Source organism: Emydura macquarii, unplaced genomic scaffold (assembly GCF_026122565.2).
Source record: "Emydura macquarii macquarii isolate MOO-44397 ecotype Brisbane River unplaced genomic scaffold, CSIRO-AGI_Emac_v2 contig_2795, whole genome shotgun sequence".
Taxonomy (NCBI): Eukaryota; Metazoa; Chordata; order Testudines; family Chelidae; genus Emydura; species Emydura macquarii.
The window spans coordinates 3,511,506-3,530,779 of record NW_027132932.1 but is presented as its reverse complement, the minus strand read 5'-3'; the positions used below and the strand labels follow the sequence as shown (position 1 = coordinate 3,530,779).

The following is a 19,274-nucleotide window of genomic DNA, read 5'->3' as shown; positions in this document are numbered from 1 at the left end:
AAGCGAAAACCCCCCATGACCTATGCCAATCTGCCCTGGTGGAAAATTCCTTCCCGATCCCAAATATGGCGATCATCTAAACCCTGAGCATGTGGGCAAGACTTACCAGCCAGACACCTAGAAATAATTCTCTGCAATGACTCAGAACCCACCCCATCTAACACCCCATCACAGGCCTTTGAGCATATTTATGGCTAGAAGTCAAAGATCAGTCAATTGCCATATTAGACTATCCCGTCATACCATCTCCTCCATAAACGTATCAAGCTCATTCTTGAAGCCAGCTAGGCTTCTTGCCCCAACTGCTGCCCTTGGAAGGCTGTTCCAAAACTTCATTCTTCTGATGGTTAGAAACCTTCATTTAATTTCAAGTCTAAACCTCCTGATGACCAGTTTATATCCATTTGTTCTTGTATCCACATTGGTGCTCAACTTAAACAACTGCTCTCCCTCCTGGTATTTATCCCTGTGATGTATTTATGCAGAGCAATCATATCCCCTCAGCCTTCATTTGATTAGGCTAAACAAGCCAAGCTCTTTGAGTCTCTTCTCATAAGGCAGGCTCTCCATTGCTCAGATCATCCTTGTAGCCTCTCTCTGCACCTCTTCCAGTTTGAATTTATCTTTCTTAAACATGGGAGACCAGAACTGCAAACAGTATTCCAGATGAAGTGTGACCAACGCCTTGTATAATGGTACTAACACCTCTCTCTCTCTACTGGAAATGCCTCGCCTGATGCATCTTAGGATCGCATTAACTTTTTTCATGGCCACATAACATTGGCGGATCATAGTCGTCCTGTGATCAATATACCCAGGTCCTTCTCTTCCTCTGTCACTTCCAACTGATGCGTCCCCAGTTTATAGCCAAAGTTCTTGTGCATGATCTTGCATTTTCCATTATTAAATTTCATCCGATTTTTATTTATCCAGTTTACAAGATCATCCAGATCTTGTTGTATGGTATCGTGATCTTTCTCTATATTAGCAATACCTCCCAACTTTGTGTCATCAGCAAACTTTATTAGCACACTTCCACTTTTTGTGCCAAGGTGAGTAATAAAAAGGTTAAATAGGATTGGTCCCAAGACTGATCCTTGAGGAACTCCACTAGTAACCTCCCTCCAGCCTGACAGTTCACCTTTCAGTATGATCCATTGTAGTCTCCCCTTTAACCACTTCCTTATCCACCATTTTTGTATTAATCCCAATCTTTTCCAATTTAACTAATAATTCTCCAGGTAGAACTGTATCAAATGCCTTACTGAAATCTAGGTAAATTAGATCCAATTCATTCCCTTTGTCTAAAAATTGCTTATCTTCTCAAAAAAGGAGATCAGGTTGGTTTGGCACAATCTACCTTTTGTAAAACCATGTTGTATTTTGTCCCAATTATTGTTAACATCGATGTCCTTACCTACTTTCTCTATCAAAATGTTTTCCAACACTTTGCATACTACTGAGGTCAAACTAACAGGCCTGTAATTACCCATATCACTTTTTTCCCTTTCTTAAAAATAGGAACTATGTTAGCAATTCTCCAGTCATACGGTACAACCCCTGAGTTTACATATTAATTAAAAATCCTTGCTAATGGGCTTGCAATTTCACATGCCAGTTCCTTTAATATTCTTGGATGGAGGTTATCTGAGTCCACCGATTTAGTCTCATTAAGCAATTTGAGTTTGGCTTCTACCTCAGATGTGGTCATTTCTACCTCCATATCCTCAATCCCATTTTCTCTCCTGTCACTGTCTCTAAGATCTTTATTAGCCTCATTAAAAACCGAGGTAAAATATTTGTTTAGATATTGGGCCATGCCTAGATTATCCTTAACCTCCATCCCATCCTCAGTGCTTTTAGCAGTCCCACTTCTTTCTTTATTTTCTTCCTATTTATATGTCTATAGAACTTTTTACTACTGGTTTTAATTCCCTTTGCAAGATCCAACTCTACTTGGCTTTTGGCCTTTCTCTCTACATGTTCTGACCTCCAAGAGGTAGCTTTTCTTGCTGATCCCTCCCATCTTCCATTCCTCGTAGACTTTCTGCTTTCTCTTAAATCTGAGATGTCTGAGATGCGTGCTCATCCAGCTTGGTTTACAACTCTTGCCTATGAATTTTTTCCCCTTTTTTGGGATACGGGCTTCAGATCATTCATGCAACTTTGACTTCAAGTAATTCCAAGCCTCCTCCACCTTTAGATCCAGTCCACTTTCCTAAGTCCCTTAATTTTTTAAAGTTAGCCCTTTTGAAATCAAAGACCTTAGTCACAGATCTATTTTTGTTTATCCTTCCATTTATTTTTAACTGAATTAGCTCATGGTTGCTTAAACCAAGGTTGTCCGCTACAACTAGTTCTTCTACGAGGTGCTCACTACTCACCAATACCAAAATCCAAACTGGCATCCCCTCTTGTTGGGTTCAGCAACCACCCAGTGAAGGAATCTGTCAGCTATCACATCCAGGAAAATCTGGGCCCTATTATTATTACTAGCAGTAGTCTTCCAGTCTATATTTGGGAAATTAAAGTCTCCCATAATCACATGGTTCTCCGTAGTATTTACTTAATTAAAAACATTAAGGAGGTCTCTGTCCATATCCAAGTCAGCTCCCTGTGGTCTGTAGAACACCCCACACACTATCCAAGGGGAAGCTCTAGTAGCTTTCTTCCCCAATTTGATTTCTGCCCAGACAGAATTTGTCTTATCCATTGCATCACTTCTAATTTCTTTACTGTCTACTTCATCCTTGATATACAATGCTACTCCACCATCTTTGCTTTTATTTCTGTCTTTCCTAAACAGTACATAGCCTTCCATACCTGTACTCCTGTCATGACTACTATTCTGCCATGTTTCTGTCATCCCTGTAATATCTGGTTTCAATTCCTGCACCAGTAGCTCTAGTTCCTCCATTTTGATACCCAGGCTCCACGCATTGGTGTACAAACATCTTAATTTTTGCTGTTTGGCTTCCCTCACATTCCTTACACGATTCAGCACAGTCATTCTACTGCCAGTATCATCTAGTAGACCGGTATCTATACCACTCTTCCTCTTAATGACCATTCTCCTACGCACTGCTTATCCTTTCTTATTTCATTTTCCTCCTTCTCAATCTTAAAATCAGGCGTGGAGATTACCCAAGCATCTCCCAACCGTCTCCCACAAACTCCTACTTTAAAACTCTCTTAATCAGTTGTGCCATCTAATCATACTTTCTTTTTTTTTTTTTTTTGGTCTGTGTATGCATGCCTACTCTAATTCTATTTTGGTATGCTTAAATAGTGAACATGCGAAATCTAAGGATTTTCGTTTTTGTCTTGAGGGTCTTTCTGATTAGCTTCCTCAGTTAAACCCATTTGAAAGTTTAGTATCATGATGCTGAACTTAATTATATTGCGATCAGCTATTGTAATGAGCCTTAGTGATTCATCTATAGTTATTCCTTGGGCTGATTCTTGTGTGTTGCTTATGAATATGTCAAGAAAAGCCTCTTCTCCTGTTCTAGAGGACAGTGGTAAATCTATTATCATATATTTACATTATTTTGACTTGAATTGTATATTCATACATATTCTACTGTAGAACACTCAACACTAATACATTTTAGTTCATTAGATTTAATATTATTTTAGTTATAATGGTACTTCTCCAGCTCTACAACCTCATCTGTCCTCATTGTATGACTTATACCTTGATAATAAAGTATTCCATAGACTCTCTTTTGTTATTTCACCATGTTTCAGAAATGCCTAGGCCATAAAGATCTTCTTCACTTACCAGACAATCTAGTTTACTATTATTTGCCTTTAAGCTTTACACATTGATGTTGATATAGATATATACACTCATTTAGGGTGGGGTTTTCAAAAGCACTTAGTGTTGGCCTAATTCTGACCCACTGAAGTTAATGGGAGTTTTAGCATTGACTTCATTAGGAGGGAAGGTAGGCCAACACTGAGTATTTCTGAAAATCACACCCTTAGACTTCTTTTATTCTGGCCATGTGCCAGACTCCTTTATCTGACACCCTATTACTTTTCTGTAATGTGCTCTGTGGTTTCATCCTGTCCTTCCTCCAGTTCAGCAGTAATTTTCACCCTACACTTTACTTATAAATACAGAGTTACTTTTGTATTATTGACATACTTAGCAGATGTATGGGAACCTGTTTTTAAATACTTCTAGGAATACTACACCCTGCTTCAAGGTAATGTAACACTGATTTCTGCCCAAGTCTGCCTCTGTTCCAGGGGCAAGAATGCCATATGGGCTTGTAGGAATGATGTTTTGGACTCATTGAGTATGCTCACTGTGCCCCCCTTTTCCTCATAAGAAAGATGTGCCCATTATCTGGCTGGTAGTTAACAAGGGACAAAATATAAAGTGCCTTCACAACCCAAATATGAATTTAATTAAGGCGAAGAAGGTGCTTAGGCAGGAAGAGGAAGGATTAACTCTTCAACCCCAGCTCAGCAAAAATGGAAAATGGGGGCTGTACAGTCCTCAGGTGAGTGAGGGCAAGGACCCCCATAAATACTCCACTTCAGCTCTACCCCCACAATGGAAGGTAATACATAGGGGAGTGGATTATTAAAAAAGGGAAGGTTAGACCTAGTACCCATATGTCTAAACACTGCTGGGACTTACATGAGTTTTCCTCCAATACAAGAGCCTGAATAACTGGCGCAGGCTGCGTACCTTTTGTGGAGGGCATAAAGTTTGCACTCAGTATAGTGAACTGTAATACACAGGAGGACAGTGTTCATTTCCCTGAAGTCTGATAATGATATGGAACTTTCTAGTTTCTGACAATCACCTTCAACCTTTTACATTAGTCACCAACCTGTTTCTTGAAGAAGTTGGACTGATTTTCTGTTGACTTCTGGGCTGTACAAAGTCCAGGCTATATACAGTTGTGTCTGAAGAAATCCATAAATGTATACCCTATATATTAACAGAGCATCTATGCCTACTGTCAGAACATTAGTAAATATCCATGGTGCAGCTGACAGACAAAAGGAAAGTATATTGTAATGAAAATAACTCTACTATTAAGTGAACTATAAATTAGTATAATACAAATACTAGGAAAGCCTTAACTTACCTTTTTAGAAAGAAATATTGTACGGCAAGGAGCTCTACAAATCAAACATTCATCTTTTTTGCCTGTAAAATTAAAATGAATGTCATGAGTGTACATCATACTGTACATGCATTGTAGAACTTGATTTGATGCTTTGACCTTGTTTGTATCAAGAATCAGAGGGCTGTACAAAATTGCAAATAAAAACATATAAAGGGCTTGATTTTTCAAAGATTAAACCCACACCACAGAAGGGATACACAGATGCACAGGACAAAAATTGCAATGACTCCCATGCCTGAAGACACTTATGCATGCTCAAGAGTAGTCTCACTGAACTCAGTTTTTAATTACTTCTGTTGACTTCAATGAGACTACTCACATACTTAAATTTAAGTTCATGCTTAAACGATTTGAGGGACCAGACCTGGGTATTTAAGATATTAAGATATTTTGGGCCCAATCGTGCTCCCACTGAAGTCTTGACTTCAATAGAGCCAGAATCTCACCCTGTATGTTTTTTGTCAGTGACTTCAATAGAAGCAAGATCAGACTTAGCATAAATAATCCTGAGCATAAAAGTCATCTTTTTCTAAAATATGTCTTTATTATTTGAAAACACAATTAACTATTTTAAATAGATACACTTAATACACTTGTTATCTTCCTTGATAGTTGACTAGATATGTCTTGTGTATTAAACAATAGCTATTTGCTTATTGCCTAGTATGTTGAGTGTGAATGTTTATAATGAGATGAAGAACACTGAAAAATGTGGTATTATAACTGGTAGAAATGGTGTTTGAATCCACACCAATAAAAAACTACAGTCTATCAATTTTCTTCCCACTCACACTTTATTAAGAAAGGACATATGTGGGACATATTTTAGAGTTCTGCAAGTTATGTTCAGATACTTTGGGAACCTTCCTCTTAAACAAAGCCATTGATTGCGCTAGTTACTTCAAGAATTTTATAAATTTTTAAAACATGAATTGTTGTTTTTTCATACACCCTCAGGAAAACCAGAACTGTTGGAATGACATCACATTCTGACAAGGAAAGAGAAGGAATGCCATATTTTGTGTCTGTTTGATAATCAGTAGGGGTGGTATCCACAAAGATACTTAGGTGTCTAATGCCAGCCTTTGGTGCCTAAATCCCAATTTTGGATTCTCTATGATCCATAGGTACCGAAACTCCCTCAATACCAAAGTTTTCCAGAGTAAATGTTCTCTAGGCACCTATGTTTTAGACTGTGGACATATGCACCAGTGCCTCACTCTATCTGTCTGGCTGCCTATGTACTGCCTAAGCCCCAGAGCAATTCACTAAGCAAGGGAAAACATGGATTTAATGCCTATCTCCAAGAGAGGAGCAGGGCTTAGCACACACTCTGATTGGCATCCTCCATTGCCTAACTTAGGCAGCTCCTTGCTTCCAGTGCTGGCCTTTGTGAATCCTGTTCTGAAGTGCCTCGCTCGCCGCATGTATTGTAGAAGGAGCCTAAGCACCTAATTCAACTTTGTGGATTGCAGAGGTGCTCCTATGATTTTCTAGACACCTACACATTAGCTGCTATGACACTGAGCGTTGCAACGCCTGAATCTTTTTGTAAATCTCAATTTAGGAGCATGATATTTCCAAGAGAAATCTGCCCCCCCCATACTTCTGCCACAGCTTCTAAACATATATTGTAGGGCTTCCAAAATGTGGCTTGATAGGCCAGATGCATAATATGGTGGTCTAAAAATGTTGTCTGCACTCCCCTTTTTTTAAAAGGTCCTGCAGCTCTCAAAGAGGTACGACTTAAATGGGGAAAACTTCGTAACAATAATAGTGAGGTTTAAAATGTCTGAAACAACTAGCAAAACCTGTCTTTTGTAAATCCTATCCGTTGAAAATTCTTCTAAAATTAAAGCAAAATGAAATTGCGCTTCAGAGTGAGTGAGACAGTGCATGATATATATAGAGCAGTGCATGTGGGGGCCATATCTGTCTTGCCTCAGACTTTTTACTAAAGCCTCAGGTTTTGAGGTGCATAAGGCATATTTCCAAAGTATCAAGATTTTGAGTAATGCTATAGTCAGGCATAAGGTGTTTTTAATTACATTTTATGAAATTTTAATTTAGAAAACCTTTGTTCATATTGGTTTTAATTAATTAATTAATTAAACCTAGGGTAGGAAAGTTATGTTAGGTGATTTTTTTAAAAAAAGGAAATTGTCAGACTTTTCAATTTCAGTGGACAAATATCATGTGGCCCTATGATCATATCAAGGAGCGGCGGGAGGGGCGGGGGCACATTCTCCTCATAAAAAGGCCCAGTGGCCCTGCTGTATTTCACACTGATTAAGCTCACGATGCCCTTCAGCCACAAGTCGATTTGCCCGTGTGGCCAGTGGAAAACATTGCCCAGCTCTCGACGTGACGAAACACCACCAGACCTGATAGCAGCCCTCTGCCACCCTCTGCCCCGCCCTGAGCCCTCAGGCCAGGGACGGGCGTGGTCTGGGACAGGGCAGAGCAGGGCCCGTCTCCCCCTCGAGGCAGGCCGTTACCTTTCTGAAGACACGGCTCACAGATCACGTGGCCGCAGTTGGTGAGGCCGAACCTCGGCGTGGCCGTTCGGGGCTGGCGGAAGCACACGTTGCAGAACACTGAGGCAGCCATCTTCATGGGGAAGCTGGGGAGCGACCGTGCCCGGAGAGCCCAAGCACGATGGAGGCTGCCTCACCTCCTGGCCCTCCAGCCACTGCAGGCAGCGCTGGGCGGCTGCACCCAGCGCCCCAGTCGCCACACCTGTTCCTCCTGCCCAGGGCGGTGGCAGTTCGGGGCTGGAGCTGACTCAGCTGAGGGGCAGTTATGAGGGGAGGGAATTCCAGCTGCCAGTCACCCACCCCTCCCCCCACAGGGTGCTGACAGCCTGTGAGGGGGAGATTTCTCCCACCCCTCCCCCTCAAGAGGATGGTGAGCCTGTGAGGAGGGCTTCACCTGCTCTTCCCCTCCCCCCCCCCGCCAAGGTGGTGAGCATGTGAGGGGGGAGGAGTCACCTGCCCCACCCTTGCAAGAGGGCAGTGAGCGTGCGGGGGAGGGGAGGGATTCACCTAGCCCTTCCCCCCCCCCCCCAAAGGGCAGTGAGCATGTGTGGGGGGGATTCACCCACCCCTCGACCGTAGGAAGGTGGTGAGCGTATGAGGGGGAGGAGTCACTGGCCCCACCCTCGCAAGAGGACGGTGAGCATGTGTGGGGTTCACCCATCCCTGATCCCCAAGAGGATGGTGAGTGGGGGGGGCAAGTGGGGGCAAGGATTCACCTCCCCTCACTCCAAGATTGCAGTGAGCATGATAGAGGGGTTTTCCCTCCCTCCCAATGAGGCTGTGAGCAAATGGGGGGATTTAACTGATCTTGCCACTGAGGTGATGAGTGGGGGCAAGACAGAGATTTTCCTATTCTGCTCCAAGCCCTTCAACAGAGCAGTGAGAAGGTGAAAGGGGCAGAATTTATCCTCCCCTCTCCCCTAATAGGGCAGCGAGGGGGGACAGATTTACCTGACTCTGACTGCCTGCCAGGGTGTGTGCATAACAAGGGTGGTTTATATAGAAATATTGCCATCTGGTGGCATATCAGAACAATAGCATCCCTGATATCATTCATAATTTTGTGGATTCACTGTAAGATTGTTAATACAATTAGAATTTGGCTAAATACCTTAATACTGAAACCAAATTATTATCTAATGTTTGAAACACAACCTCAGAGCCAATTATAAAACCTCCTTCTTAGCCTTCAATTCGTAACCCTTCCTCGTCCAACCAAGTATTATAATATACACTTTAACAGTACACTTTAGAATAAACTAAAGTTTAACAATTCATGTTTAACAGCAATTACAGCTGACAATCCTAAAGTCTCTAGAATTTTAAATATAGAACACATTTCAACACTTCTCTTTATAAGACAATATTTAGAATTGTTTAACCTGGAGAATTTTTCTTTCTAGCACCTTCCTCATGTAGGCTTTATGAGTACTCACAGACACACAGCTCAGCAAATAATAGATTCTTTTGGATGGTGAGTGTGGCAGAGTAGAGGGTGACAAGCCCCTCAGTACCTCTGCCACCCCCAACCCAGCTGCCTGGGCTGGGGCAAAGTGGGTCAGTGGGGCCCTAGACTGCAAAGGAGAAAGCAACAGTTGAATGTGCTGATTAGAGCAAGCCAGAACCTTGCTCTAATGAGGAAGAGGGAACAGCTGTCTCCCTATCTGGAGGGGATATATAAACCACCTAGAGCAGAACCAAAGAGAAGCATGGCCAGTGAGGAGGACAGGAGCCCTGCTACCCGGTTTGCCTCCTGGCCAAGGAAGGGCAAGCAGCCCAAAGCCTCGGCACCCAGTGGGCCTGGTTTGGGAGTGGGGTTTGCATCCGTATGCTGCAAATAAATGAGCAGGGGTGATTGCACCAGGTGAAGCCTGAGAGTCCTTTTGTTCTGGAGGGGGAGAGACCACTCAGAGGACCCAGAAGGGCAGGGGGGCCCGTGGCAACCCGCCACAGGGAGCTGAACCGAAAGTCTGAAAAAAATGCCCCAAAACAGATTTGACTTGAACCAAAACAATTTTTCATTTATTTTCATTGAAGCAAAACACAGAAAAAATTCATTTAGAATTAACCAAAATGTTTCAAGTTACCCCAAAACAAATTTTGTTTTGTTTTTTTGTTTGTTTCAAGTTGACTGAAACATTTGGTTTACTCAATATGATTTATTTTCCCCATGTTTTTCATTTTGATTTGGCTTCTCAGGTGTTTTTTACTTCTTTGTGTGGATGTGTTGTTTTAAAACTGGCCAAATTGAAAACTAAAATGCCATTTTGAATAAAAGATTTAAAACAAAATTGACTCATTAATTGCAACTATTAATGGAATTTGACCCAAATTAATTTAAGATGGCCTTCCCAACCCAAAATGCATTTTTTTGGTGAACAATAATTCAACAAAATTTGCCCAACTTTACCCACACATGCATGCACACAACCACACTTTCATTTTCACATGCTAAAAATAAAGGATGGAACATCTCCCAGCTAATAAAACAAAACACTAAACAGAAAAACATTAAATATGATACTTAAAATTATAGAGGGGTTATAAAAACTACAGCTCTCATCGTCTTCTGGACTTTTATCATGTAGGAGCTGGAACTGCAGACAAGTTGCCAAATGGTGATATTCTACTGACAGAGTACTTCTCACAAGAAGACCAAAGGCAACAGTAGCCTGTTTATTGATGTCATAACTTCCTTTCTCTAAGCTGATCAATTTTGGAGATTCTGGCACGGGAGTCTTTCCTCAGATAGTTTGTTGATCTGAAAGTCAAGGCTTCTTGGCCAAACCTTTGATTCTTATGGTTTATAAATTTAATTCACTCACTTTTCAGTACCTCCCTTCAAGGTATGGACAAATCAAGTGTAAGGCCTACCTGGGAATCATGCAACTTGGTCCTATCAAGTCTGAATTAGGTAACAATTAGCAAACATCAACTTACCAAAGTCCTGCTTAAATCAGCAGTTTTAAAAATAGTCAGTATTTTCCATATCCCAGAGACTTAGTCTGGGCCCCTCCCAAAACATGTAAAAACATTAAGACATATAGACTGTTTATCCAGGACAACTGTCTTTAAAAGATTATATGGGACAGATTTTTAAAGGTATTTAGGCACCTAAAGATGCAGATAGTGGGATTTTCAAAAGTACCAGGGCCCCTAATTCCCACTGATTTCAGAAGGTAAAACTGTCTGACCTATAACCATTGATTTCAATGGGAGTTAGGTTATTGTGAATTAGGTTCCTTTTAGTTTATGTCAGTAAATTCTACTCTACAGCAGATACATTGAATGCTGCAGTTCACACCCCCATAGTTCACACTGCGGGGCTACGTGCACAAACCCAAAAGCGGGGTAGAGAAAAATTACTTTACAGCTGATCAGGATAAAACCCATTTGAAATCTATAACTTTAAATTTGATATATGGTCTATATGTCCTTACAAGCTATTTTCTTCACAGAAAGGAATAAGAAATAAGTTAGTAAGTAAATTGCTAGGTATTTGCTGTGATAGGAGATACATACCATCCCTCTTCTGCTCTTAAATCAAGTTCTCCATAAACTATAACTAAATAAAACCTGTCAAATTATAGAAGCAACTCTCTCAACCCATCTGTTAATTTGTTTGGAGGGAAGCTACATGATTAAGTCATATACTGCAAAGCTCCTGCTAAATCCCCTATTATCAGTACTCAAAAAGTAACATCTGTGGCCTCTTAATTATAATAAAAATAGCTTTCCAACAAAGAAACATACTGAAGAAATGAAACTGTCAGAATAATCTTACATATAACGTTGATAGTCACAAACCCAGGGATTGCCAGGAAATCTATAATCCAGTCAAATTGAGTTTATGATACTTCTCACATATGATAATTTACATAACTATTCAGGATTATTTGGGGTGGGTATGCAAAACTGCCAAAAGGCAGGATGTCCTGCCAATTGTAGGTCATTTTAATATATACATGTATGGTGCTGTTCAGATCACGATATAAAATAGGTCTTTAGGGGGAAGTAGGGGAACTATGGTTGGAATTCTGCAGAAGGAAATGGGAGGGGAGACCCAGAGTGTGAATTTGATAGGGGAGCAGGAGATGGGAGTGGTAATTATTGAGAGTGGGGACATGAGTGATGCTTGAAAAGAATATATTGCCAATTCCCCCCCTCTCCACCACCACAATTCGTGTACTTACTATATTTTCTTTTAATATTTTTCTTACCAGAGCATACTATTCAGCTACTTGAAAAATAGTTTAATTTCACCTTTTTATGTAAATAAGACATCAGAAATAATGTATGTTTCTCTATGTTGTGTTTTATTAACTTAGACATTATGCATTATATGTTGTATAATTTAGAAGTGTATTCACTTCTATCCATCTTAAACAAGCTTTTTAGCTATAAAGAAATCTTTAAGACATTTGATTTGCCAGACTCCAACTAAGATAAGGATTAATGTTTGTGCAATAGCCCACCACAGGATATTACTGTTGGTTTCTTCGCTTGTCAATCGAAAGTACTCCTCACGTTCCTGTTGAAAAGAGGGAAAAGGCATAATTATCTGATTAAAAAGAAATCTAAGTACTTGATGCTGCTACCTGCTATCAAGGCATGTGGTCTCTATCCACATACTGGAGAGAATGAACAATCATTCTATATGATGATCTTTTCTTAACTATTATCAATTTGATGAAAATAAGAGTTTGAACTTCTTATCCATATGACTACCAGAGTTGCAAAATCACAATTTGAGCACTGAACAACAGGATATGTAAGGTTGGATTTTGTGTTGCAATGAAAGTGAAAGCAAAGGTTTCATATGGTTACAGCTTGGCCTAAGAATTAGGTATAGTCCTTTTAAGCACACGAATAAGCCTGTTGAAGTCAATGGGACTAAAGCACATTCATAATGTTAAGTATATGCTTAAGTGCTGTCCTGAACAGGGATGGACTTAAGCACAGACTATTTTCCTGAATTGGAGCCACAATTAGGCACTTCGGACTGATATTTAAAGGTATTTAGGCACCTAAAGAATCAAATAGGTGTCAGGAACTAGATTCACAAGGGGGACTTTGGTGTTGCAAGACTGCAATCTGACCCTTCACTCCAAATTTCCTCCTCTGGGGCCTGCTCCTGTTGAAGATAATGACAAAACTCTCATTGATTTCAATGGCACTGGATCATACCCCAGGCCTTATTCCTGGTACTAGGTTGGAGTAACTTGCATACACCTCCACTCTCATGATTGTAGGACTGAGTTCCTCTTTCCATCCTAACAGACTGCTTTTTACCTTGTATGTACATATGCAATATTCTGCATATGTCTCACGGTGCTTCTTTAATTACTTTCTCTTCTAACTTACAGAGAATTGTTCTAGGGAGAAAAATTGGAACAAACTGCAAAAATCCAGTGCTGTTATGCTTAATGAGCTTATAGCTGGCACAGGCACAAAGATTTCAATAATATATTCAATAATATGCAATATATAGAAATAATGTTCATAATAGAATTCATTCCTCCATTGCAATCTCTGTCCAAAGAACATTTCTGCATTTAAAACATTCTTCATAGATACTGATCTGTGATCCTACAAATAGTTCATGTGTGCACAATCACACACATCTGTGTTCTTAGGATTTGGGCTTATGATGCTAAGCACCACAGTTAGTATTGTAGTTCCTATTATTAGCAAAAATTATGACTATGCATGCTAAAAACAGTATTTTTAACAGTGCAATGCACATTTATTTATTTCATTATTTTATTTATATATAACTAGATCTTGTAACTGTCCTCCTATTCCATACTATGCAGCCATATTAGGACAGTTCAAACCATGGTTCAGACATGGGCAAGGGACAACAGCTGCTCTCCTGAAACTTTCTCCCTTGCAAGCAACTGGTCCGAGAAGATGTAGAGAGAAATGGATGGGGAAGCAAGATCTCTCCACGGAGCAGGAGATAAGCAGGGGATAAAGCGACTCTCTGAATTACAGTTCTTTCATGGAGCTCTTCATGGTTCGGAAATATACCATCCCATACAAAAGGTATAATTCTTATTATCTAACCCTTATTTATTTAATTTTTGTGAAAATAATGAGAGGTCCTAGTCCTCTGTGAAGAGGAGAGAAACTAAAATTACCATTCCAGGGTTCTTTTAACCAAAAAGTATCTACAAATTACTGTTGCAGATGGAAGGATTTTACTCAGTCCTTCAAAAACAAATGTATTATTTGGTTGAGATTAAGTATTGAGAATCTCAGCCAAAATAATAATTTAGCACAAAGCTATGAGCATGTAAAAGTAGAGTTTTAATGAAAATCTGATGCACATGCAACCTTAATTATACCAGTTGTGACCAGCAAAACTAAAATTAACCAGTGATTGAAATAAGTGGAAATTACTATAGAGTAAAACTGATAATAACATAAAGATTAATTAATAATTAATTCTTACCTTTTATACTCAATGTTGCTTTACAGCTTCAAAGTGTTTTACAAACCTTAATTAATATGTATTGTTCAGTTCTAATTAATATCTTACATGCTGTGGGCCACTTTGGTTAAATACTAATAAGTACCTTTAATAACATTTAATTAATAATAATACTACAACTATTACAACAATTGTAATATATCACCCCAATATTTTACTTTACAGATCAAGAAGCTTTTGTGCTTTATTCTTTCACATTTCTATTAAGGAACAAACATACTCTGTGATAGTTTTGTTCTTTGGATATGTGATGAATTTGCTCAATTAGATGTCCGAGTCTAAAGTTAACTTCATTAACTTTGTCCTTGGCTTGAGTAATAACTTCATCAAGAAAATGCTCTCCAACTCTAATGTCCAAGTAGATACGCTGTGAACACAATAATAACAAATATTATTTCCATGGATTTATGGTGTGGGTTTAAAAAAAAATGTCTTTAGGAACAAACTGAGGCAAAAATAATATAGGCTTCCTTTTAGCCTTCTTATGGGAATGGTATTTAGCTTATATTCAGGTGTCCTTACTAAGGAGATAAGACAATTAAAATAAAAATATTTCATGTTTTTAATCTTTAATTACACAAATTTAGTCTTTGTTATTAGTATTGTATTTTATACTAATGTTATTGATTTAACCAGTATAAACATTTATTATACTGTGTGCAACAAAGGGTAAAAAATGAACATTGTTAGGGCTACCCACTCTAATTAAATATTGATACTGTTATCAACCCTTTTTTGATACTCTTTCTACCTATTCAGGTGGTAGCGGTAGCAAGGTCAGAAACTGAGATAATGTGAATCAGTCCAGTCTTCCACCTGACATAGTAGAGCACTTCCAGTAAGATATTAAATATGATTCTAAAGGCAATTTCCTCAAGTAACTTCCAAAATTTATCTTATTTTATAAAATGATATAAAGAACAATAAAAATATAATTCATTTGTGGATCTCTTCTACAGATTTTAACTCTTTAAAGTTTATAGAATTATTGTTCTAAGACACTGGAGCCACAGAAATGTAATAGCTTTCAGATAAGTAATCTTTTGCACCCATATTGTTGATCAACCCTTTCCCTTATAACATTTTGTACCAAATAGGTTGTTCATCCTATTAATCGGGACTTTGAAGCTTTACATAATCAAGGTGCTATAAAAACATTAATTAATCTGCACTGTATTAGACTGATTTATGCCTTGACTCCTTGGACATGAAAGAACAGTGTTTCATCTCTACATCTTCTGAGCTCCAGCATTATCTTTTTCAGTCACTAGGAAATGTCATACATTGGCTAAAGAGTCATCTGCTACCTCTGAGATAATTAATCAAAGCAAGATTCTTCTGGTTTCAAGCACTGGCCACAACCAAAATAATGCAAAATGTTCTGCATGGGTGGAGTTCCATTGAATTCAGGAGGTCCAAGGATCTACCTATGTGGAATTGCTTTGAAAGATCAAAAATCAACATTGAACTCATGGATCCATGAGATATTTTCATAATCCCTTCACTCTTCTTGTTAGTTATGCTCCTAGAGCTCTATACTGTATGTCCATTTGTCTTCCAAAGCCTGTGGTTTAGATAGGACAGATGTCATAGTTAAAAACAATATTCAAGAAATACTCTTACCAATTTACTTCCTCCAAATGAGATAAGCCTTGTGGAGTTAGACTGCAAACAGATATTATGCTCCCCGGGTATGTGTGATGTAAAAGAAAATGTTCCTTGTGAACCATACAATTTTGACAACAGTAGCTGTAATGTAAGTGTTAAGTATACTGGTTTTTATTTATGAACTATAGATATTAACATAAAAATTAAATGCTATGTACTATACCCCAAAATATATTTAACAGTTTAAACTTAATATAAATCATATATATATATATATATATATATACACACACACACACATACACACACAATTAACCTGAGTTTCACATTTTATTTAGGGAATAAAAACTAGAAAATACATGGTCTACACTGAAGACTAAAAACTTGCAGAGACACTAAACTAAAGCCAAAATTCTCAAAAATGGGTGTTTAAGTGTAGTTCCTAAGTCCTTACTTACTTCAACACATAAATTAGTAGCCTGACTTTCAAAAGCGTTGAACACTCAGTGAGAATGAAGGCAGATGCTGAGGATTACTTGTATATATATCCAGGTGGTTAAACTAATATTTTTGGTTTAATTTATCATCTCCTTCCTTTCTCCATATACAGCTACTGACTTTACTATGTCACTTCCGTAGTCAATACGAAATCACTTGGTTTTGTAAAATATCATTTTTTTCAACTGTATCTTCTTTGATGGCAAGCTTTTCCAATTCCAGCATTAATACAAAAAGCATTAGCCAAGATTTTAAAAAACAGATGACTAACCTCAAGGTCCTAAACCCATATTTAGATACATGAATAAATAGCCTTGTTTTCAAAAGTACTGAGCACTCTCTTGCACTTATTGACTTTAATGACAACCAATATGTGCGCTGCACTTTTGAAAAATCAGACCATTTATTCAACTTCTAAATATGGATTTAGGCACCTATTTTTTAAAATATTGTCCATTCCCCTTAGATAGTATGACCTTTCAGTGACAAGAGTCAGTACAAATGCCTACAAAAATTTGAATAATACATTTTACCTCATTAGTAGGAGTAGTAATGGTCACAAATATTCCTAAACCAGGAGCTGATTCAAGAAACACTTGTTCCTGTGTGTCCCATTGCTGTACCTTGTAATTCCCTGAGAAGACAATAGATACAAATCTGTTAATTACAACAAGTTAGTATATTAAATATCTTTCACTTTTTCATTTCACATCAAGTCACTATAAAAACCAAATCAACAACAAGATAACTTACATTTTAATAGAATTATGATTCTTTTCCAGTTCACCACATAATTAGATTATGGTGTTTTGCACCACAATGGCATGAGCAATAAGTTACAAAACAGTGACAGCAAGTAATTGTTTATGATCATTGCCTTGAGTGCTCTGGCTTGATTAGCAAGCCATGGCACATGGCAGATATTACCAAAAGTTTAGTTATCCATTAGTCAAATTACTTTTATATGATTGTCTTTCATGCAGGCCCCAGCACTTGTGAACAACAAACTATCAGCTCTTTGATGGTCCCCTTTCAGTCGTGCTTTTTTTCTACTCCATAAGGGCTTTTTAATTCCTTGCTATCTGGAAAGATTTTCATGACCCTTGTTTTGGGAGTAAAGAAGGGCTCTTTGTGCTCTCCTTACCATCACCACCACTCATTCACAGGGCTTTGGCATTATATATCAGGCTGTCAGTATTATAACTTCATAGATTAAAATATTAAACACATTGAGCATCATATACCAAAATCTACCTACCAGTAATCAAGGTATCACTTGGAATGTCTTCTATTATGCATTTCTCCTCTCTTTCCGCTGAATGAAAATATAAAGTAGGTGAGACAACAACCCAGAAGCTTAAAAGAAATCCTATTAAATGGTTCTTCATGATTTTTGTGTATTCTAATTGTACTATTTTTGGAAATGATTAGTTAGAAATGAACAGAGCTCTGTGCTCACTCCTTGTTTGCTGTTTATCAGTGTGTTTGGTGGGAACGTGAGAAAAGACATCTGGTTGTTACTTCAGTTATTTATATATGTGTATGTTCCACAGAATGAGATAGATAACAAGAAAAAGATAATTTGTAAAGTCTTTCCTAGCATGAAAGGAGCAAAATTTTGTTTTGTAGCTCAGATATATGAAGTGTTAAGTTATAATTCTTTGTGTGTGTCTGTGTGCACTGGTGTATAATGTATATGAACTACATTAGGACTGAAATTGACACATACGGAAAATGCAACACTTCATGTTTTTCTGAGTTATATGTTTTTACTGTTTGTCAGTTTTGACAGCTACTGCTGGGTTTCTGGTGCTATGCTATGGGTGTCCAACAGGTCGGCTGAGTATTCTCTGTGTGTCTGTTTAAAAATAAAATCCAGCACAAGTGCTATCATAGTCAATAAGATGGCCAGGATCACTAAGCAGTGGAATGTCCCTATCAATGGATGTTGTCATGAGAAATCAAAATTGTAGAGAGAAGGGTGGAGATAAGAAATTAAATTTCTCTCTTGCTCCTAATTTCAACAAACGAAAGAAAAATTAAAATTAAAATAAACTATTCTCTGCTTCCAATTCCAGCATCACTGCACTGTCTGGGATAGTTTCTATCTATTGAGTTGCCTTCAACATCTCAAAGTTTTGCCATGTTCTTATTTCTGTTCATATGTCAAAAGGGATCTCTGTTGTGTACGTACTATTGCATAGTGACCAAAAATGCCTTTTTCAAGGAAAGGTCTTCCTTTATGGTGCAGGATCATTCAAGAGAAATAGTATTTTCTGTGGATTATTTTGCAGTGTAATGCAGCTTTGCCTTTCTCTGGGGCCTTTCCCAGCCCAAGACAAGGCAGACATTTTTTGACAGTCCTCTTTCCCTGACTGTATGTCTCTGTGCTCATCTGAGGTCTCAGCCACCACAGGGCTCAACTCTGCCTCTGCTTCCTCAGTATGAATAGGCAGAGAGCTGGCTGCCTCGGTCACAGCTTCAGGCAGCTTGAATCAATGAGGATAGCTATTTTAGGGTTCAATTCAAAGTCCATTGAAATCAATGGAAATATTCCCATTGGTTTCAGTGGGCACTGGATTGGACCATTGAGGTCCAGAGACAGCCTGGCAGGCAAGGTATTGCTAGACAGTATGGACTAATTTAGAAGATTCCTCCCACATTCAGACACTCCAGATGTCTTCTTTTTGGTTTGTTTTCATTGTCTGGGAAGAGAACAGATTCTTGCACTGAGGGCCTCTATTCTATTCAGATTCTTATATAACATTCATCATCATAATACAAGAGCCCCTTCCAGTAGCGCATTAAGCAATGTGACTAAAATGTGTCTTGTATTTAGAGTGGAAGGTGGTGAGGTTTGTGATGGCCCTCTGTTCCTATGGGAGTTCATTCCATAGTCTTTGACCAGCCCTGGAAAGCTCTGTCTCCTGCACAGATGAGCTCTATCTTTATTGTAGAAAATTCCATTGTTCCAGAAGAGTG

General features: G+C 38.6%; 1 protein-coding gene across 1 annotated transcript; it reads right to left on the bottom strand.

Annotated features, from left to right (window-relative positions):
• Positions 1-12,071: 12,071 nt before the first annotated feature.
• Positions 12,072-17,680, bottom strand: LOC137166070 (transmembrane emp24 domain-containing protein 11-like). Its single transcript, XM_067567637.1, has 5 exons — positions 17,551-17,680; positions 16,826-16,926; positions 15,810-15,935; positions 14,407-14,553; positions 12,072-12,221 (listed from the first exon to the last, which is right to left on the bottom strand). Exons 1-5 carry the CDS (start codon positions 17,678-17,680, stop codon positions 12,072-12,074), a joined length of 654 nt encoding a protein of 217 aa, XP_067423738.1.
• Between the last annotated feature and the right edge of the window lie 1,594 nt (positions 17,681-19,274).